The sequence below is a fragment of the Diplotaxodon limnothrissa genome, linkage group LG12 (genome assembly GCF_057381915.1).
Source record: "Diplotaxodon limnothrissa isolate DT_005_m linkage group LG12, D_limnothrissa_male_GT1.1, whole genome shotgun sequence".
NCBI lineage: Eukaryota > Metazoa > Chordata > Actinopteri > Cichliformes > Cichlidae > Diplotaxodon > Diplotaxodon limnothrissa.
The window spans coordinates 33,498,384-33,516,207 of record NC_140607.1 but is presented as its reverse complement, the minus strand read 5'-3'; the positions used below and the strand labels follow the sequence as shown (position 1 = coordinate 33,516,207).

At 41.2% G+C, this 17,824-nt stretch overlaps 2 protein-coding genes across 2 annotated transcripts in view; one reads left to right on the top strand and one right to left on the bottom strand.

Annotated features, from left to right (window-relative positions):
* Positions 1 to 3,045: 3,045 nt before the first annotated feature.
* LOC146621694 (retinol dehydrogenase 14) lies at positions 3,046 to 5,464 on the bottom strand. The gene is made up of 4 exons (XM_085367502.1): positions 5,344 to 5,464; positions 4,912 to 5,154; positions 4,209 to 4,511; positions 3,046 to 3,368 (listed from the first exon to the last, which is right to left on the bottom strand). The coding sequence occupies exons 1-4, from the start codon at positions 5,462 to 5,464 to the stop codon at positions 3,109 to 3,111; spliced, it is 927 nt and encodes a 308-aa protein (XP_085223628.1). The 3' UTR covers positions 3,046 to 3,108.
* A 555-nt stretch (positions 5,465 to 6,019) lies between these two features.
* Positions 6,020 to 17,824, top strand: part of susd2 (sushi domain containing 2) — a 35,797-nt gene continuing 23,992 nt past the window's right edge. Inside the window, exons 1-8 of the mRNA XM_085367499.1 lie at positions 6,020 to 6,149; positions 6,295 to 6,493; positions 6,820 to 6,968; positions 14,416 to 14,767; positions 15,565 to 15,766; positions 16,270 to 16,355; positions 16,456 to 16,724; positions 17,268 to 17,411. Of these exons, the coding sequence (XP_085223625.1) occupies positions 6,083 to 6,149; positions 6,295 to 6,493; positions 6,820 to 6,968; positions 14,416 to 14,767; positions 15,565 to 15,766; positions 16,270 to 16,355; positions 16,456 to 16,724; positions 17,268 to 17,411 (1,468 nt within the window). The 5' untranslated portion in view covers positions 6,020 to 6,082. The remainder of the gene's footprint in view (positions 6,150 to 6,294; positions 6,494 to 6,819; positions 6,969 to 14,415; positions 14,768 to 15,564; positions 15,767 to 16,269; positions 16,356 to 16,455; positions 16,725 to 17,267; positions 17,412 to 17,824) is intronic.

Genomic DNA, 17,824 nt, shown 5'->3' with positions numbered 1-17,824 from the left:
TAATTCTCTCGCTTTTCTGTCTCACATGATGCTTTGTCTCCCAGCAAAGAATTTCTTTCAGTGTAAAGTTCCTTCCTGGAAAATCAAGATTTCTTTTCACACATGTGACAGTTTTTTCCCCAGTTGCCAGAATTTTTTATATAATATTTATTATTCCAGTAAAACTCATACTAAGATTCATAATATCAGGAGACAGGACTGATAAACTGGTCAAACTGAACACAACATCCAGATAACATGTAATAATGTACAGTCCCAATCAAAAGTTTAAGATCACTTGAAAAATGGCAAAAAAAATATTATTTTACATGGTTGGATCTTAACAAGGCTTCAAGTAGAGCTTCAACTTACAACAAGAAGAAATGGGAGTGAGACAAAACATTTGGGCATTTAAAAAAAAACGGAAACAGGCAGTTTTACAGTTGATCCAAAGTTTAGGACCACATGCCTTTAAATGTAAAAATTTGAATTTATTGTCATTATCTTTCAGGTCACTGTTATGATGTTCTAATGGCAAAGGCAAAAAAAAAAAAAAAAGTTCCCTTTTTGAATGTGGTCAGGTTGTTGAACTGCATAGGTACGGTCTCTCGCAGTGTGCCATTGCTGCTGAGGTGGCACAAAGTAAGACAGTCATTTTGAATTTCTTAAATGACTATGAGAGTTATGAGACAAAAAAAAGTCAAGTGGAAGACCCACAAAAATTTCACCAGCACTGAGCCGAAGGATCCAATTGTCATGCACTGTGTGCGGCAGGCAGGTAGGGGAGACCAAATGTGCAGACTCCAGGAGGTGAAAATTGCCATCAAAAAAACTTTATTGCTGGAAACACGCAAAGCTAACAAAATACAAAACAAATTACTGTGTGGCAGAACACACAGTATGGCATGAGGGAGATCACAACACAGACCAAGAAACACACAGGGCTTAAATACACACAGGGATAACGAGAGGATGGGGAACAGGTCCTCAGCGGCCGTTTGACGCCCCTGCACGTCCTGAAGCCCTATTGTTCCACTGAAGGAAAAAGCACCCCAGACCATTATGGCGCCCTGTCCACTGTGGTGATTAGAAAACATCTCAGGTGGAATCTGCTTGTCATGCCAGTAAAGTTGGAAGCCATCAGGACCATCAAGGTTAAATGTTTACTCATCAGAGAATAAAACTTTCTTCCACCTTTCAATGTCCCATGTTTGATGCTCTCTTGCAAAGTCCAAACGGTTATTTCTGTGACGTTTAAGGAGACAAGGCCTTTGAAGAGGTTTTTTGTTTTTGAAGCCCTTCAGTCTCAGATGCCGTCTGATGGTTATGAGGCTGCAGTTGGCACCAGTAATGGCCTTAATTTGGGTCGAGGATCATCCAGTGTCTTGATGGACAGCCAATTGGTGTTAGGGTGCCTGGGTGGTCCACCCAGTGTGTTATGGTCCAGGTGAGTGCTGGTGTTTTTCCATTGTACCTGTTTTTCCACCTTGGGGCGGAGCCGTGGTGTCTACACGCATTGGCGACACCTGTGTGTAATAGGTCTGTGATGATATAAGACCAGCACTCACAATCACTCTTTGTGAGATCATCTGCTAACCACTGTTAGTGAGGGCTGGCACAGTCAATATGTTTAGTTATTGTTGCGCTGACAGTGTTTCTTAACTTAAATGATTATTGGAAATTCATTATTAATGGAAAACACTCTGTCCTTTGATTTTACTAGTACTTTTGTCAGAACTAGGTGGGGCTGAAAACCTGTGCAATGTTCCCATCAGACTTTGGCTTTTGGTTTATTGTGAACAAATGTGGAAAACCTACTTTGTCACAACACAGATACCTGTGATGAAAATAATGAATGTAAAGTGAATTTCAAATTCATTTTGATAAAATGTTTGGTTTTAGTTTTAGTACTGACAGCTTTAATATCCTGATCTTTGTTGTATGCAGCATCTTAATAAACAACAGACTCCTCATGTATTTCCCTTTAGTTTGTGTTACTAATTTATTTCCCAGTTGTATAAATTGGATGATTTTCTATGTGCTCCCCTCATTACTTTTTTTTAAAAGTGAATTTAACATACACTAACTTGTCACTGTGTTTATTGCCTGGTAATATATGATCGAATATAGGCATTCTTTGCTTTTTAAAAACCAACCAAAAGTTTTAAGGCCTAAGTGCTTCCAAGCTTCTCATATGCAGTGCATGTATGGATAAAAACTACTTCTAAACAAAAAATAACTTAAAGTACATTTTACCAAGAGACAAGACATGAAAAAACTCTAAATGTTAACAAACTGATGGTGAATTTACCCCTAAGACAATCTGTAAGGGAAGTGTTAGCTTTGGTTTACCTGGTGGATATAAACACAGAGAAATGATGTCCACACAAATTCAGATGAGTTTTTGCTAATTAAATATAAGAAAGAAATGAGCGTTAGTAAATCAGCCTTGATATTGTTTAGGTGGTCAGACTGCTTTATATGCGTGCACAAGCTTGTTCTTGTTCCACAGCAGTAAAACACCATTCTTCATCCGTCTTTCTCCAGTGTTGTCACCACTTGCTTCTTATATTTGAAATATCCTTTTCAATCGACTCGCTACATATCTCTTTGTTTAATTTACAGTGTTTGTGTTTTTATGGTCTGGAGCTCCATTCAGCAAAGTTGAGAGTACTCAAATTAGCTTCCCTGGAGGAAAACTGACACCACATCTTAACAGCCCAGGGTGCAATTTGATTCATTAACAATTTAAAAACTGTAACCCTCCCTATGAAGAGCCTTTAATACAGATAGATATCTAATACTATTGTGGTTGCTTTATCAAAATATAACCCGTCCTGTTTGAACAATCACCACATAAATTATGCTATAAATCAAGTGTTTAAACCATGAAGTCACTGATTCATTAAATGAATATTCATGTACAACTGCAAGAGAAATAAGGCAGAGTAAGTCTTCCACAAAAATTTGTGTTTGTAAAATAAAGTATTTTACTTGAAATACACAAGTACATAAGAGAGAATTTACAAAGCAAAATGTTCACAAAAACATAACAAAATATGCATAAATAATATAGAAAAAGGACAAGAAGAGGTGGGGTCATTTCAAAAGTGCCTTCAGATTCCTCAGTTAAGCCAGCTTCACCAGTCTCTCACTGGCCTCCCACAGCTTTTTGGCCACACCTGCATCTTTTGCAAAAGGACGGAGCACTGCAGGTCGGCAGTCGACGAAGTACCCCCCGCTGTGTTTGGCAGCTTCATCTGACACGGCACAGTAGATGACAGTCTGAGCTCCAATCTCACACGGCACAAAAAACATCCACATGATCACCTGCATCAGCATCCGGAACAGGAAAGAGTAGTGGCATGTCCAGCTGCTTTGCACAAAACCTGGAGTAACATAAAAATCCAAGATATGAGGATAATTATTAAATTTTTAGGTCTTTAAATAGTTGAATGACACAAGTTTGTATTTTTGCCTCTGTACATCACTACAATGGATCAAACAGTCAAGATGCGGTGGAAGAGTTTGGTACTGTTAATTTCAGCTGTCATGCTTGGTACCATTTTTTTCCTCATCCAGGTAATTAAATAAAACGAAAAATCATAATCTCCTATACTGCTATTCTCTCTAAATGGTTTCGTGAGCAAAGGTGGATCTGACTGAAAAACCATGGATTATGCTCATGTCAAACGTGATTCATTAATAACACGGCAGACCCAAACGGTTATCCCAAAGGAAACCCTGCTTTATTGCCTTCTCTGACTCTAAAGACACCATAATTTAAAAAAAATCAACTGCATGTTTCATTCAGTAAGTTGTGAAACTTGCACTTGAAACCTCAACAGATTGTTCAAGTCATAGATCAAGAAAGGTGAAAAGTTTTTTCTCAAAGACTAAGCACTTCTTTTTGCAACCAGGAGTCGCCCCCTGCTGGCTATGAGAAACAATGCAGATTTAACTACATCCAACATTGGTCTCACTTTTCAAAACCAGAAGAGACTTCCCAAATATTGTATAAAAAGGAAGGGGAGAGGGGTTTTTTTGTTTTGTTTTTTTTTACAGTAAAACTGCAAGCTCTGTTAGGAAAATGTACCTCTTGAAGGATAAAGATGGAAGGGTAAAACAAAATCTCTTTATAATTTTTAACCATTCTACCTCAAGGCAAATTATAGAAAGAAGACATAATAAAAACTAATTAAAGAGAACTGTTGATAAAAGATTTTTACCAGGGTGCACAGCATATGAAGTCACTCCTTTCCCGTCAGTGATGCGAGCCAGTTCCTGACTGAAGTAGATATTAGCCAGCTTGCTGCGGCAGTAGGTGAAGAAGGGAAGCAAGTTGTAATTGAGGTCCTGGAAGTCCAATTTCTGGTATTTGTAAGTGGAGCATGTGAGGGTCACCACCCGGCTGGGGGCACACTCCTTCAGGCGAGGAAGAAGCAGGTTGGCTAGAAGGAAGTGCCCCAAGTGGTTGACGCCAAAACACATGCTGAAGCCATCATCCGTCCAGTCAAGGATGCTGGGCATGCCTGCACAAAGAGAAAGAAAGAGATCAAAAAACAATGAGATGGTGAGGCAGGAAACAGGTGACTATAAAATCCTGCTTTTTTTTTTTTGGTTCCATACAGTGTAGCTACAACACAGATGTTTACGACAATGTGTGCTGGGAAGCATCTGTAGTTTTAAAGTAAAACTATCAGTCTACAGTCTCAATAAGCTTCTGCTGTCACTGCAAACTTTTCTATGCAGGATTCTGCACATCAGCAGCTTGCTTGTTTTGGATCCGACATGGAAAAACAAACCTAAATAGTGTAAGCTAATCAACTCCAATCAAATGTGATTTATTAAAAGGAAATAGTTCCTATTCTATATATTGCTTTTGATATTGTTTCATAGATCAAGAGACCTAAATGTGGTTGACACACTCACCTGCATTATTGATCAGGATATCAAGCCTCTTCTCTTTCTGGAGAAAGTTCTTACAGAATTCCCTCACTGAGCGCAGGTTGGCCAGATCCAGCTCCATGTGAAGGACGTTCAGACTGTGACTCTTTAACTTGATCTCTCTGACGGCCGTCTCGGCCTTGTCCGGGTCTCTGCAAGCGATGACGACACGGGCGCCTCTCAGTGCCAAGGCAACAGCGGTCTCCTTACCTATACCTGAATTACCACCTAGGAAAAATGATAAGCACTAATATATAAATGTCCTATGTGAAATCTATTACTGTAACCCTGCTTGGAATAATCTAAGTTTTATTGTAATATTATTTAGTATTTTGACTTCTATTAAAAACTTAAACCCCACTAACACTGCATCAACAACAAAGCTTACTAAAGGTGTGTGCTGCCCCACACATTTACCTGTTATAAGAACTGTTTTACCATCAAGTCTTTTCAGGTCGGTGAAATATCTCCTCTTTTTCATCCATTTCAGAATGAAGAAAAAAACTAAAGATGCGAGAATTGTGTAGAAAACATACATTTCCCAGCGAGCAGTCTCACCGACACTGACGTCTTTAATACAACCAGCTGATGATGCTGTTAGCTTGTTAGCTAGATGACTGAGCGCAAAGTCGCATTTCCCCCCGTTATTCCGACATTTGGGTTCGTTGTCGCGGTAAACGTAGGAGACAGTAGATGAAGCAGGGCGAATTTCAGACACAAATATAGCTTAATTCAATACAACAATTCAATGCTGCCCATTTCGAGTCATTTGCAGGAAGATGCGAGGTGTGCGCATGCGCGAACCGCTCGCCCTAAAATCTCGCGAGTGTATGCGTGGATAAACCCATATGTTAGTGGAGTGAACCAAACGAGTTAACGGTTAAAGTTGTAACTTTAAATAGCTGAAAATGAAATTAAATACGTGACAGTGCGAGTTTTAGAAAGAATATATACATTTTGTTGGTTTCCTGTAGGAAAAATAAATAAAAACGTCAGACCTTAGCGTCTGTTAATCAGTACCTCGTGATTTAGAACTGTTACTAAAGTCGAATACTTAATTTTGTTTGCTACCTCAAATGACCTTTGGCAGACTTTCAGCCAAAGATGGTGTAACACAGGCAGGAGCGTGAACGTTATTTTGTTGTCCAAGCTAAAGATGAGGGGAAACTGTAAGATATTTTGTCTCAGTGGGCTTCTTATTGTTTTCTCATATAACACAGCTGGTAAGTCATTTTCAAAGTTTTTCATTAGACAGATAATCAGAAATTATGCGCACCCTGTAATGGAATGCGGCTGTGCTGTTGTAATATAAAGTCGATATATATTTTGAGGTATGAAGTGCAAATATTTTTTGTTACTATTCATTAGGTCAAACGTGCAGGGGACGCTGTGGAGATGTACTGGAGAAGTGCTCCTGCCATGATACCTGTATGTCTTTGATGAGCTGCTGTGCAGACTACAATCAGTCCTGTTTCCAGGTGATCCCTTATTCCAGCTCCATGCTGGGCGGAAAAGCGCTCAGGATCCTCGGATTGGACCTTCATCCCCATGGGCAGCTTCTCTGCAGGTGTGTTTTTGTAGTATAAGAGTGTAATTTTAAGGTCAGAGATATTTTACTAGGATTTAGATGGCATTGTGGGTAATTAGCCAGATCTCAGCAAACTGATGGGAAATGTGGGGCGGAAAGTGCTTTACCTGTGCTGAAAGGTGGTCTAAGATGTTAACATAGCTTACTAAACTGTGAAGGTGAAAGGTTTGGCGTTTATGTTTATACACTAAGCATGAACGGAAGCTAAGGTTTGTAGTCAGATTTCACTAGTCTCTCTATATTTGTGTTTTCCATCTGAATCACACAGTTCTTGTTACTAATAAATTGTGTTCTTTTTTTTTCAGGTTTAAAGGTGAAATTTTACGTGATGGATTTATTGATGCTGAGGGCCGTGCATACTGTATTTCTCCTCTATTGTATGAGACAGGTTGGATACCATTTGATGTCTCAACAGATGGTATTAAGTTTGACAGATCTGCACAGTATTTCTCAGGTAAGCTGCTGAAATATAAAGCTGTTTATTAGGGGTGCAACGATACACAAAATTCACGGTTCGGTTCGGTACTTTGGTGTCACGATTCGATATTTTTTCGATACAAAAAAATGTTCATGCCTTTTTAATTTGTCATTTATTAAAATTATATATATATATTTTAACTCAAAAGTACAGTTTTTAAATTTAATGTTGCTGAAACAAAAGTAATTAAAAAAATAAATATATCTCAGGGCTCTCAAAATTTCAAAATCCCTGGTAGCCCTTCGGGCAGGGACTCTTCAGTTTTTGGTAGCCCAAAATAAATGTAAGTAGCCCGAATAAAAAAGAGAGCAATTTTTTGATTGATGTTTTGTTTCCTTTACAATATTATATATTAAAGTATAATATTGTAAAGGAAACAAAACATTAATCAAAAAATGTTGAAAAACAAATTACAACATTGTACAAAAATTACAATCATCAACTCAAATACTTGGTTCTAATTGAACAGAAATTTCTATGAACTTGTAAGAACTGTGTAGGACATGAATCAGTCTGTGTCAGATCCTGAATTTGACATTTCCACTGAAGTCACAGGTAAGAGACAAGTGGAACCAAGATCTAGGCCATTTGCTTTTTGAAGTTTGCAAAGACTGCTAAATTTTGCCAGTGGTAGTTCACTCTTTGCAACATAGTACGCTGTTCTAAACAGATTTTTCAGGTTTATTTTTAGTATGTTATTTGCAATTGGTGTTTGTTCTGGGAAAGATATTGCAGACTGAGCAATAATGCATTTCTTGCATTTCTCATGGGTTCTAATGGGGGCCTTTCTTAAAATGACTGGTCCCAGTAACAAAGGCGCTTGTCGACTCAGAAATCGAGAGAAAACCAACAACACATCCGGCAGAACATTATGTTATTTACACGGGTGCACATAAGTGGTCCGCATGTGCGCATTCGCTGTCAAAATAAAAGACGCGCACCAGATAAGAAGTTGCAACGCGCGTTTGCGTCCATATAAAAAGCACTGTTTTTGTCCGCCGCTAGAGTGGGATTTTCACGGCACATTCCACACCACATCTCTGTGCGTTCATCATTTGTTTGAAGCCAGCTCACCTCCTGCAACCACTTTTCCGAGAATACGTGCTTCTTTTGTGGTTCGGACTCCTTCTGACATTTGTTTGGAGGTGGAGGAACACCAAAGTAATTGCTTAAAGGAGCTTGCTTCTTCGACATCTTTAAGAGTTCTAAACTTAAAGAGTCTGTCCTCCTCCAGAAAATCTTATGTATGCAAACACGCGTTGCAACTTCATATCTTGTGCACGTTTTTTTTTAAAATTTTGACAGCGAATGCGCACCTGCGGACCACTTATGTGCAGCCCCGGTTATATAGCTCATCATATCGCAGCCACAGAAATTATTTTGTCCATGAAACCATAAAGCTGCACTTTCTTTTTGCCTTATAGTCTGATTTGTCATAACTTTTCCGTTTTGTGGTAAGCTTTTCTTTGGCTGTCACTTCTTCACCCTTACCTGTCTTATTTGGCTCAGCAGAACTAAAATATATATCCTGCTGCTTTTACACACACACACACACACACATAACGCTCAGCGATTCTCTGCGCGATCAACCTCTCACATGTTTAAGCTTGCTGCGGGAGATTTCACTTGTCATGTTTGCATAGTAAGCTAACGATTGATAAGACGATGTCAGAGGAATTGGTGCGCAAATTATCATCACTCACCAATCAGTGCTGTCGCTCTCTATACACAGTTAGCGCGATTGCAAAGTGAAAGCAAAAAACAAGCGCAAATTCAAACGCGATTTCAATATGTCACATATTGACAATGGCTCGCCGATGCCAATGACATAATTACCCAGCTACATTTCCGAAAGAATGCAAAATCATTGGCATATATTTTTCCTTCCTACAATAGCCCAAAGGGCAGGGCAGAGATAGATTTTGGTAGCCCGACTGGAAAAATCGCTAGCTCCGGGATGTCGGGCTAGCGATTTTGCAAGCCCTGTATCTGATTCAGGAATCACTCATCTTTGGAAAAGAGAGTTTATTACAGAGAAATGGCTCTTTCCAAAATAAAAGCAATACTATACGCTTGTCCTGGGCTATATTCTCAGCAGCATAATGTAGTGGGTCAGGGCTGTTCGGGGTTCTGTTTGTACAGTTATGTTTTCTTTATGTTGCCATAGTGACGGGTGACCCCTCTCGCTGCGACGGTGTGTCCTTCCGGGGTCAGAGGGCGCCCTGTGTGTTGTTGTTGTTGTTGTTGTTGTTGTTGTTGTTGTTGCTGCTGCTGTGCGGTTGCCGCGCTGAACAGTTAGCTAGCGGCAGTGTTCTTCTGTAGATGTCAATAAACAGCTGTGCTCACTGGCTAGCTCACGGGAAGCAAGACCAACCTTGTTTGAGAATCATGTGCTAACGGCTGTCTAGGGTAAAGTTTGTAGCATGCATGCTTGTTGTTTTTGTCTGCTTCCACTTCTCCTAGCACTAGGATGATGTCGGCGTAAATGTGCAGTCATATTCGTTGTGTTCCCACTAGTGCTGTCAGCGTTAATGTCATTGAAATGAAGTTAACGCCACAACACGGCAAATCTCCGTTAATGAGCTATCCCTGATCGCCCAGTGTGTGGGGCTAGACGGCCAACACGTTAACGAGCTAACTGCGCTAACACACTAGTTCCCACCCATGTAATTGAGCATTGCGTGGCACATCCAACATACTGTTTTACTTTAGTCCATGACACGCTTACCTTCAGGGTCATGTATCTGATTGAGGAATCACTCATCTTTGGAAAAGAGAGTTTATTACAGAGAAATGGCTCTTTCCAAAATAAAAGCAATACTATACGCTTGTCCTGGGCTATATTCTCAGCAGCATAACGTAGAGGGCCAGGGCTGTTCGAGGTTCTGTTTGTACAGTTATGTTTTGTTTATGTTGCCATAGTGATGGGTGACCCCTGCGACGGTGTGTCCTTCCGGGGTCAGAGGGCGCCCTGTGTGTTGTTGTTGTTGCCGTGCTGAGCAGTTAGCTAGCGGCAGTGTTCTTCTGCAGATGTCAATAAACGGCTGTGCTCCCTGGCTAGCTCACGGGAAGCAAGACTGCCTTCAAAAAGGGACTCATAATGATTGTTTTTCATGCTTTGATTTGCCACAACATGGCAAATCATGTGCTAACGGCTGTCTAAATGACTCGGGTAAAGTTTGTAGCATGCATGCTTGTTGTTTTTGTCTGCTTCCACTTGTCTTTGCAGTAGGATGATGTTGGCGTAAATGTGCAGTCATATTTGTTGTGTTCACACTAGTGCTGTCAGCGTTGTGTCGTTGAAATGATGTTAACGCCACAACACGGCAAATCTCCGTTAATGAGCTATCCCTGATCGCCCAGTGCGTGGGGCTAGACGGCCAACACGTTAACGAGCTAACTGTGCTAACGCACTAGTTCCCACCCATGTAATTGAGCATTGCGTGGCACATCCAACATACTGTTTTACTTTAGTCCATGACACGCTTACCTTCAGGGTCATGTATCTGATTCAGGAATCACTCATCTTTGGAAAAGAGAGTTTATTACAGAGAAATGGCTCTTTCCAAAATAAAAGCAATACTATATGCTTCTCCTGGGCTATATTGTCAGCAGCATAATGTAGCGGGTCAGGGCTGTTCGGGGTTCTGTTTGTACAGTTATGTTTTCTTTATGTTGCCATAGTGACGGGTGACCCCTCTCGCTGCGACGGTTTGTCCTTCCGGGGTCAGAGGGCGCCCTGTGTGTTGTTGTTGTTGTTGCTGCTGCTGTGCGGTTGCCACACTGAACAGTTAGCTAGCGGCAGTGTTCATCTGTAGATGTCAATAAACGGCTGTGCTCCCTGGCTAGCTCACAGGAAGCAAGACCAAACGACACCTCCGTCTCCTCCTTGTTTGAGAATCATGTGCTAACGGCTGTCTAAATGACTCGGGTAAAGTTTGTAGCATGCATGCTTGTTGTTTTTGTCTGCTTCCACTTCTCCTAGCACTAGGATGATGTCAGCGTAAATGTGCAGTCATATTCGTTGTGTTCCCACTAGTGCTGTCAGCGTTAATGTCATTGAAATGAAGTTAACGCCACAACACGGCAAATCTCCGTTAATGAGCTATCCCTGATCGCCCAGTGTGTGGGGCTAGATGGCCAACACGTTAACGAGCTAACTGCGCTAACACACTAGTTCCCACCCATGTAATTGAGCATTGCGTGGCACATCCAACATACTGTTTTACTTTAGTCCATGACACGCTTACCTTCAGGGTCATGTATCTGATTGAGGAATCACTCATCTTTGGAAAAGAGAGTTTATTACAGAGAAATGGCTCTTTCCAAAATAAAAGCAATACTATACGCTTGTCCTGGGCTATATTCTCAGCAGCATAATGTAGAGGGTCAGGGCTGTTCGAGGTTCTGTTTGTACAGTTATGTTTTGTTTATGTTGCCATAGTGATGGGTGACCCCTGCGACGGTGTGTCCTTCCGGGGTCAGAGGGCGCCCTGTGTGTTGTTGTTGTTGCTGTGCGGTTGCCGCGCTGAGCAGTTAGCTAGCGGCAGTGTTCTTCTGCAGATGTCAATAAACGGCTGTGCTCCCTGGCTAGCTCACCGGAAGCAAGACTGCCTTCAAAAAGGGACTCATAATGATTGTTTTTCATGCTTTGATTTGACATGATTTGCCACAACATGGCAAATCATGTGCTAACGGCTGTCTAAATGACTCGGGTAAAGTTTGTAGCATGCATGCTTGTTGTTTTTGTCTGCTTCCACTTCTCCTAGCACTAGGATGATGTCGGCGTAAATGTGCAGTCATATTTGTTGTGTTCCCACTAGTGCTGTCAGCGTTAATGTCATTGAAATGAAGTTAACGCCACAACACGGCAAATCTCCGTTAATGAGCTATCCCTGATCGCCCAGTGCATGGGGCTAGACGGCCAACACGTTAACGAGCTAACTGCGCTAACACACTAGTTCCCACCCATGTAATTGAGCATTGCGTGGCACATCCAACATACTGTTTTACTTTAGTCCATGACACGCTTACCTTCAGGGTCATGTATCTGATTGAGGAATCACTCATCTTTGGAAAAGAGAGTTTATTACAGAGAAATGGCTCTTTCCAAAATAAAAGCAATACTATATGCTTCTCCTGGGCTATATTGTCAGCAGCATAATGTAGCGGGTCAGGGCTGTTCGGGGTTCTGTTTGTACAGTTATGTTTTCTTTATGTTGCCATAGTGACGGGTGACCCCTCTCGCTGCGACGGTTTGTCCTTCCGGGGTCAGAGGGCGCCCTGTGTGTTGTTGTTGTTGTTGCTGCTGCTGTGCGGTTGCCGCACTGAATAGTTAGCTAGCGGCAGTGTTCATCTGTAGATGTCAATAAACGGCTGTGCTCCCTGGCTAGCTCACAGGAAGCAAGACCAAACGACACCTCCGTCTCCTCCTTGTTTGAGAATCATGTGCTAACGGCTGTCTAAATGACTCGGGTAAAGTTTGTAGCATGCATGCTTGTTGTTTTTGTCTGCTTCCACTTCTCCTAGCACTAGGATGATGTCGGCGTAAATGTGCAGTCATATTCGTTGTGTTCCCACTAGTGCTGTCAGCGTTAATGTCATTGAAATGAAGTTAACGCCACAACACGGCAAATCTCCGTTAATGAGCTATCCCTGATCGCCCAGTGTGTGGGGCTAGACGGCCACGAGCTAACTGCGCTAACACACTAGTTCCCACCCATGTAATTGAGCATTGCGTGGCACATCCAACATACTGTTTTACTTTAGTCCATGACACGCTTACCTTCAGGGTCATGTATCTGATTGAGGAATCACTCATCTTTGGAAAAGAGAGTTTATTACAGAGAAATGGCTCTTTCCAAAATAAAAGCAATACTATACGCTTGTCCTGGGCTATATTCTCAGCAGCATAATGTAGAGGGTCAGGGCTGTTCGAGGTTCTGTTTGTACAGTTATGTTTTGTTTATGTTGCCATAGTGATGGGTGACCCCTGCGACGGTGTGTCCTTCCGGGGTCAGAGGGCGCCCTGTGTGTTGTTGTTGTTGCTGTGCGGTTGCTGCGCTGAGCAGTTAGCTAGAGGCAGTGTTCTTCCGCAGATGTCAATAAACGGCTGTGCTCCCTGGCTAGCTCACGGGAAGCAAGACTGCCTTCAAAAAGGGACTCATAATGATTGTTTTTCATGCTTTGATTTGGCATGATTTGCCACAACATGGCAAATCATGTGCTAACGGCTGTCTAAATGACTCGGGTAAAGTTTGTAGCATGCATGCTTGTTGTTTTTGTCTGCTTCCACTTGTCTTTGCACTAGGATGATGTCGGCGTAAATGTGCAGTCATATTTGTTGTGTTCCCACTAGTGCTGTCAGCGTTAATGTCATTGAAATGAAGTTAACGCCACAACACGGCAAATCTCCGTTAATGAGCTATCCCTGATCGCCCAGTGCATGGGGCTAGACGGCCAACACGTTAACGAGCTAACTGCGCTAACACACTAGTTCCCACCCATGTAATTGAGCATTGCGTGGCACATCCAACATACTGTTTTACTTTAGTCCATGACACGCTTACCTTCAGGGTCATGTATCTGATTCAGGAATCACTCATCTTTGGAAAAGAGAGTTTATTACAGAGAAATGGCTCTTTCCAAAATAAAAGCAATACTATACGCTTGTCCTGGGCTATATTGTCAGCAGCATAATGTAGCGGGTCAGGGCTGTTCGAGGTTCTGTTTGTACAGTTATGTTTTGTTTATGTTGCCATAGTGACGGGTGACTCCTCTCGCTACATCACATGAAAACCAAAATAATTCCAAACGCCAGATCTGAATGAGGGTGGGGGAGGTTCAATTTGCCATGTTGCAAGGAGAGCTTAACTTCTGTCTCGCTAGTTTGCCCTGCGCTCTTCCTTCTGACAATGCTGTCTGTGTTGAACGCTCAGTGGATCTGCGCTTGACAGTGCAGCCTAGGCGGAGTAGTCGAACGCAGATTCACTGAGCGCTCAACACAGACAGCATCGTCAGAAGGAAAGTTGATAAAATAAATTACAAATTTTGTATTGTTCGATACATATGCGTACCGAACCGAAAGCACTGTATCGAACGGTTCAATATCGATACGAGTATCGTTGCACCCCTACTGTTTATGTCCTGTCTCTAAACTGATCGATATCTAAACCTTTTGGGGTATTAACTGTCTATTAGGTTGATTTAGAAACTATAGAAAATATTTTAAGTGCTATTTAAAGAAGACTTCATTGCAGATACAGTATTTTAATTCCCACTTCCCCAACTAGATATTGGCCAGTGTGAAAAAATTAAATAATATAGACCCATTTTGCAATTATTCATGCTGCTTCCAATACATTATTAAAACTGTTGCTACAACTTGTGAATTACAATTAAATTTGTTGTGTTTAACTATCAGTCCATCCAAGTAAAGCAGATCCTGCTTATAAAGTTACCCTGGGGAATGCAACGCAGTGGCAATACTACGGCACGCCGAATGTGGCAGGACGACTTGAGTTCACTTGGAATAGTTCTTTGATCAGTGCAGAGAAGGTCAACATAGAGCTGTGGGGTTACAGAGAGTTTAAAGCAAAAGAAGAGACAAATGCATCAGCCCTTTTAGAGGCAGAGCTGCGGTATCTGTATTCTCTTGGAAGAAATCTGACCAACACTGGTGCCTTCAGCTTCATCCCTGAGCCCAAAGAGGACTACTCTGACTGGGAGTTGGGCAATATCCGCATTACTGCGAGTTCTAACGTGGAAGGAGCAAGGTATCTATAATACATATCAGGCATTGGACATGTCATATTTAAACATTATTTTGTCCCATATTTGTAAAATCTTGCTATAATGCTAACAATTTTGCATCCTTTTCATAGTTGTTAAAATTCTAGGAATAAGGTGAAAAAATGTGAACTGAAACTATTATGCTAATTTCAATTTCTGTATTGTTATTCTTGCATGACTCCCAGGTCAAAATAACCTTTGTTGTTATACTGGCCATCATTTGCCATGACAGTTCCTCAGTCTTTAAGGCCATCTTAAGGCTTTCTTCTGATTGGCAGCCCCTCACAGGCAAAAGATTTGAGCAGCAAGTGGAAGTGGCTTCTGTACTTACAACCAAAGCTCTGTGACTGAAATGGAGAAAAACATTGTCTGAAACAAAGAGGCTTAGCCTTTTTTTTGCTCAAACTTACGCTGACCTCAGTGTTCAAAACTGTGGCCATATTTATTATTAGCATCCACCACTGGAACAGTGTATTTATGAACATGGATGACAATAAGAGGTTCATCTTAAACGTATAGTTTTATATCTGTCAGATATCAGAAAGAGGTTATTTGGATTTAATCTGATCATAAAATGTGCCTGGCTTTAAAAATTTAGATTTAAGGTGACTGTCTTTGTAATAACCAAAGTTTTTATTTAAGGTTTGACATTTGGATTGATTGTAAACCTTGTCTACAACCCTTCATCATTGCAAATGTCTGCTAGCATCTGAAACGCGAGGATCTACTACTGTTTTCTGTTTTTATTTGTACCAAAATCACAGTTTTGTTTATAACACAGAGATGTACAAGGCCTCTGGAGTGGAGGCCACGTGTTGGCCTGGCACCTGGAGCAGGCTTTCAGAGAAAACTCTGCAGCCTGGGCACACAATAAGTGTCTGAAATGGGATGTGCTGGAGGAAAACCTGCCAAACTTCCTGAATGAACTCATCGACTGTCCTTGCACACTGGCTCAGGCCCGAGCAGATACAGGCAGGTTTCATGTGAGTACATGTACCTCAGCGAATCCTCAAATAATATCTGTACAGATTGTGTGTCACATGGTCAGATACAGTAGAGCATAAGACTCCTGTACTGGATTGCCTTTCTTCAGTTGTTCTAGACTGAAGTCTACATACCCTTACCCTTAGTAAAAGTATATTTACATCATGTCCTTAGGGATTAATAAAGGATTCTGATTTACAGCTTAAAAAATCCCAACTAAGAACCTTTACTGTTCTGAACTGTTTTTAAAAGGAAGCTGTTCTTTAGTATTCTCAGGGTTACGGTTAGTAAGGCTAATAAGGGTGGAAATTAAAAAGATAGCATGGATTTTGGATTTTGTTCTCCTCTGTCTTTTTGAAAATATTTCTAATCTTGTTCTGTTAAATTGTCAGTCTGGCTGATTTGTGCCTCTGTAGTGGACTGCGAGGGTAACATTGTCAAGGCCTGTTAAAGATTTACACCGGTCATTGTTATTTATTTTCCATCCATTTTGCCGTTTCAGACTGATTATAGTTGTGACATTGAGAGGGGGAGTGTGTGCACTTACCACCCAGGTTGTGTCCACTGTGTCCGAGCAATTCATGCCAGGTAGGCGTGGCATAATCAATAAAAAATCAAGTTTTTAGAAATGTAAAATTGAAATATGCTTTTTTCCTTTTTATTGTGATTTTTGTTTTATTATTTATAGTCCTATCCATGGATCAGGGCAGCAGTGCTGCTATGAAAGCACAGGTGCTCTGGTGCTGACTGGAGACTCAGTTGGTGGAAGCACCCCAGACAGGGCTCACGACTGGGGCTCGCCACCCTACATTAAACCCCCACGGGTGCCAGGGTATTCCCACTGGCTTTATGATGTCATGAGCTTCTATTATTGCTGCCTGTGGTCCCCACACTGCCATATATACTTAAAACGTCGACCTTCAAGTGGGTGTCAAAACTACCGACCACCAAGAGCAGGTGAAACGACTCTTCAGTCAAGTCATATGTCTTTATTTAATTCATAGATTGGAATGAGAAGCGGGTATCAAGACATGATAAAACCTTTTTTATTTGAGTCTTATATCAGAATTATTGACTAGTTAATTTTGTTGTTTAACTTTATTAAGTAAGTCAGCTATATAAAAATGTGTCTTATACTGCATACTGTAGTAGTAAGTATCTTTTTTTAAAAGTCAAACATCCTCATTTATTGCTAAAATAAATAGGCTCACAGTGAGTGTTTGTTAATCTTTATCCAAATACTTCTGTCTTCCTTGAACCTTATAATATATTCTGCAAACGGTCATTAGAGCAGCAGGTTACACAAGATTGGTTTGCAGGTAAAGTAAATGAATGACAGAATATTGCTGAGAGTTAAAATGTGAAAAACAAAAAACTGACTCCATCTCATTAGTTTAAAAACAACATCGCAACCTCTATGTTGATATTAGAAAAGCTCTGCGAGAGATGAGAAATAATTATGTTTGTGGGCATCGCTGCTTTTTTCTCAATGCCTCGCAGGTGTCGTCCTCGGGGATCCACATTTCATAACGTTCGATGGCCTTAGGTACACTTTCAATGGCAAAGGAGAATATTACCTTGTGTCGTCACCAGCAAAAGGCCTGAGTGTTCAGGCCAGAACAGAACAGGTGAAACTTAAGAACGGTGAGTCCACGTTTGAGGTGAATGGCCTGTCTGAATCCACTCTTTGATCCCCATGGTGTGCCTCTGGAATTTGCCCACGCATACTGACCTTAACATCGCGTGACGCATTCTGTCTTGTTTTGCATGCACTGTTTCTCTTAATGTTTTACACACTGAGAGGAAGCAAACTAAGCCCCTAGTTTAAGAGAATGCACTAGTGCTACAAAATGACAGCCTTGTTTTTTTACTCAGTGCTTCTTAGAGTCAGATGTGTTGAAGAAGAACAGATGTTAGCTTCGCTCGTTAGAATTTTTTCCAAGTCATTATATAAGAGCCATGGGCCAAGTGACTTGGAAAGCCAGATGCCATTAATAGTCCCCTCATTAGATCAATGTAGACAAACATCTGGATTATTTGAAACGGCAGAGACTTAA

Excerpts from the sequence above, each read along its gene's own strand:
- LOC146621694 (XM_085367502.1), bottom strand. The coding sequence starts at position 5,464 with ATGTATGTTTTCTACACAATTCTCGCATCTTTAGTTTTTTTCTTCATT. Across the intron at positions 4,512-4,911 it reads TATCCTGATCAATAATGCAG|GCATGCCCAGCATCCTTGAC; the intron begins GTGAGTGTGTCA and ends CTCTTTGTGCAG. Across the intron at positions 3,369-4,208 it reads TTCATATGCTGTGCACCCTG|GTTTTGTGCAAAGCAGCTGG; the intron begins GTAAAAATCTTT and ends ATGTTACTCCAG.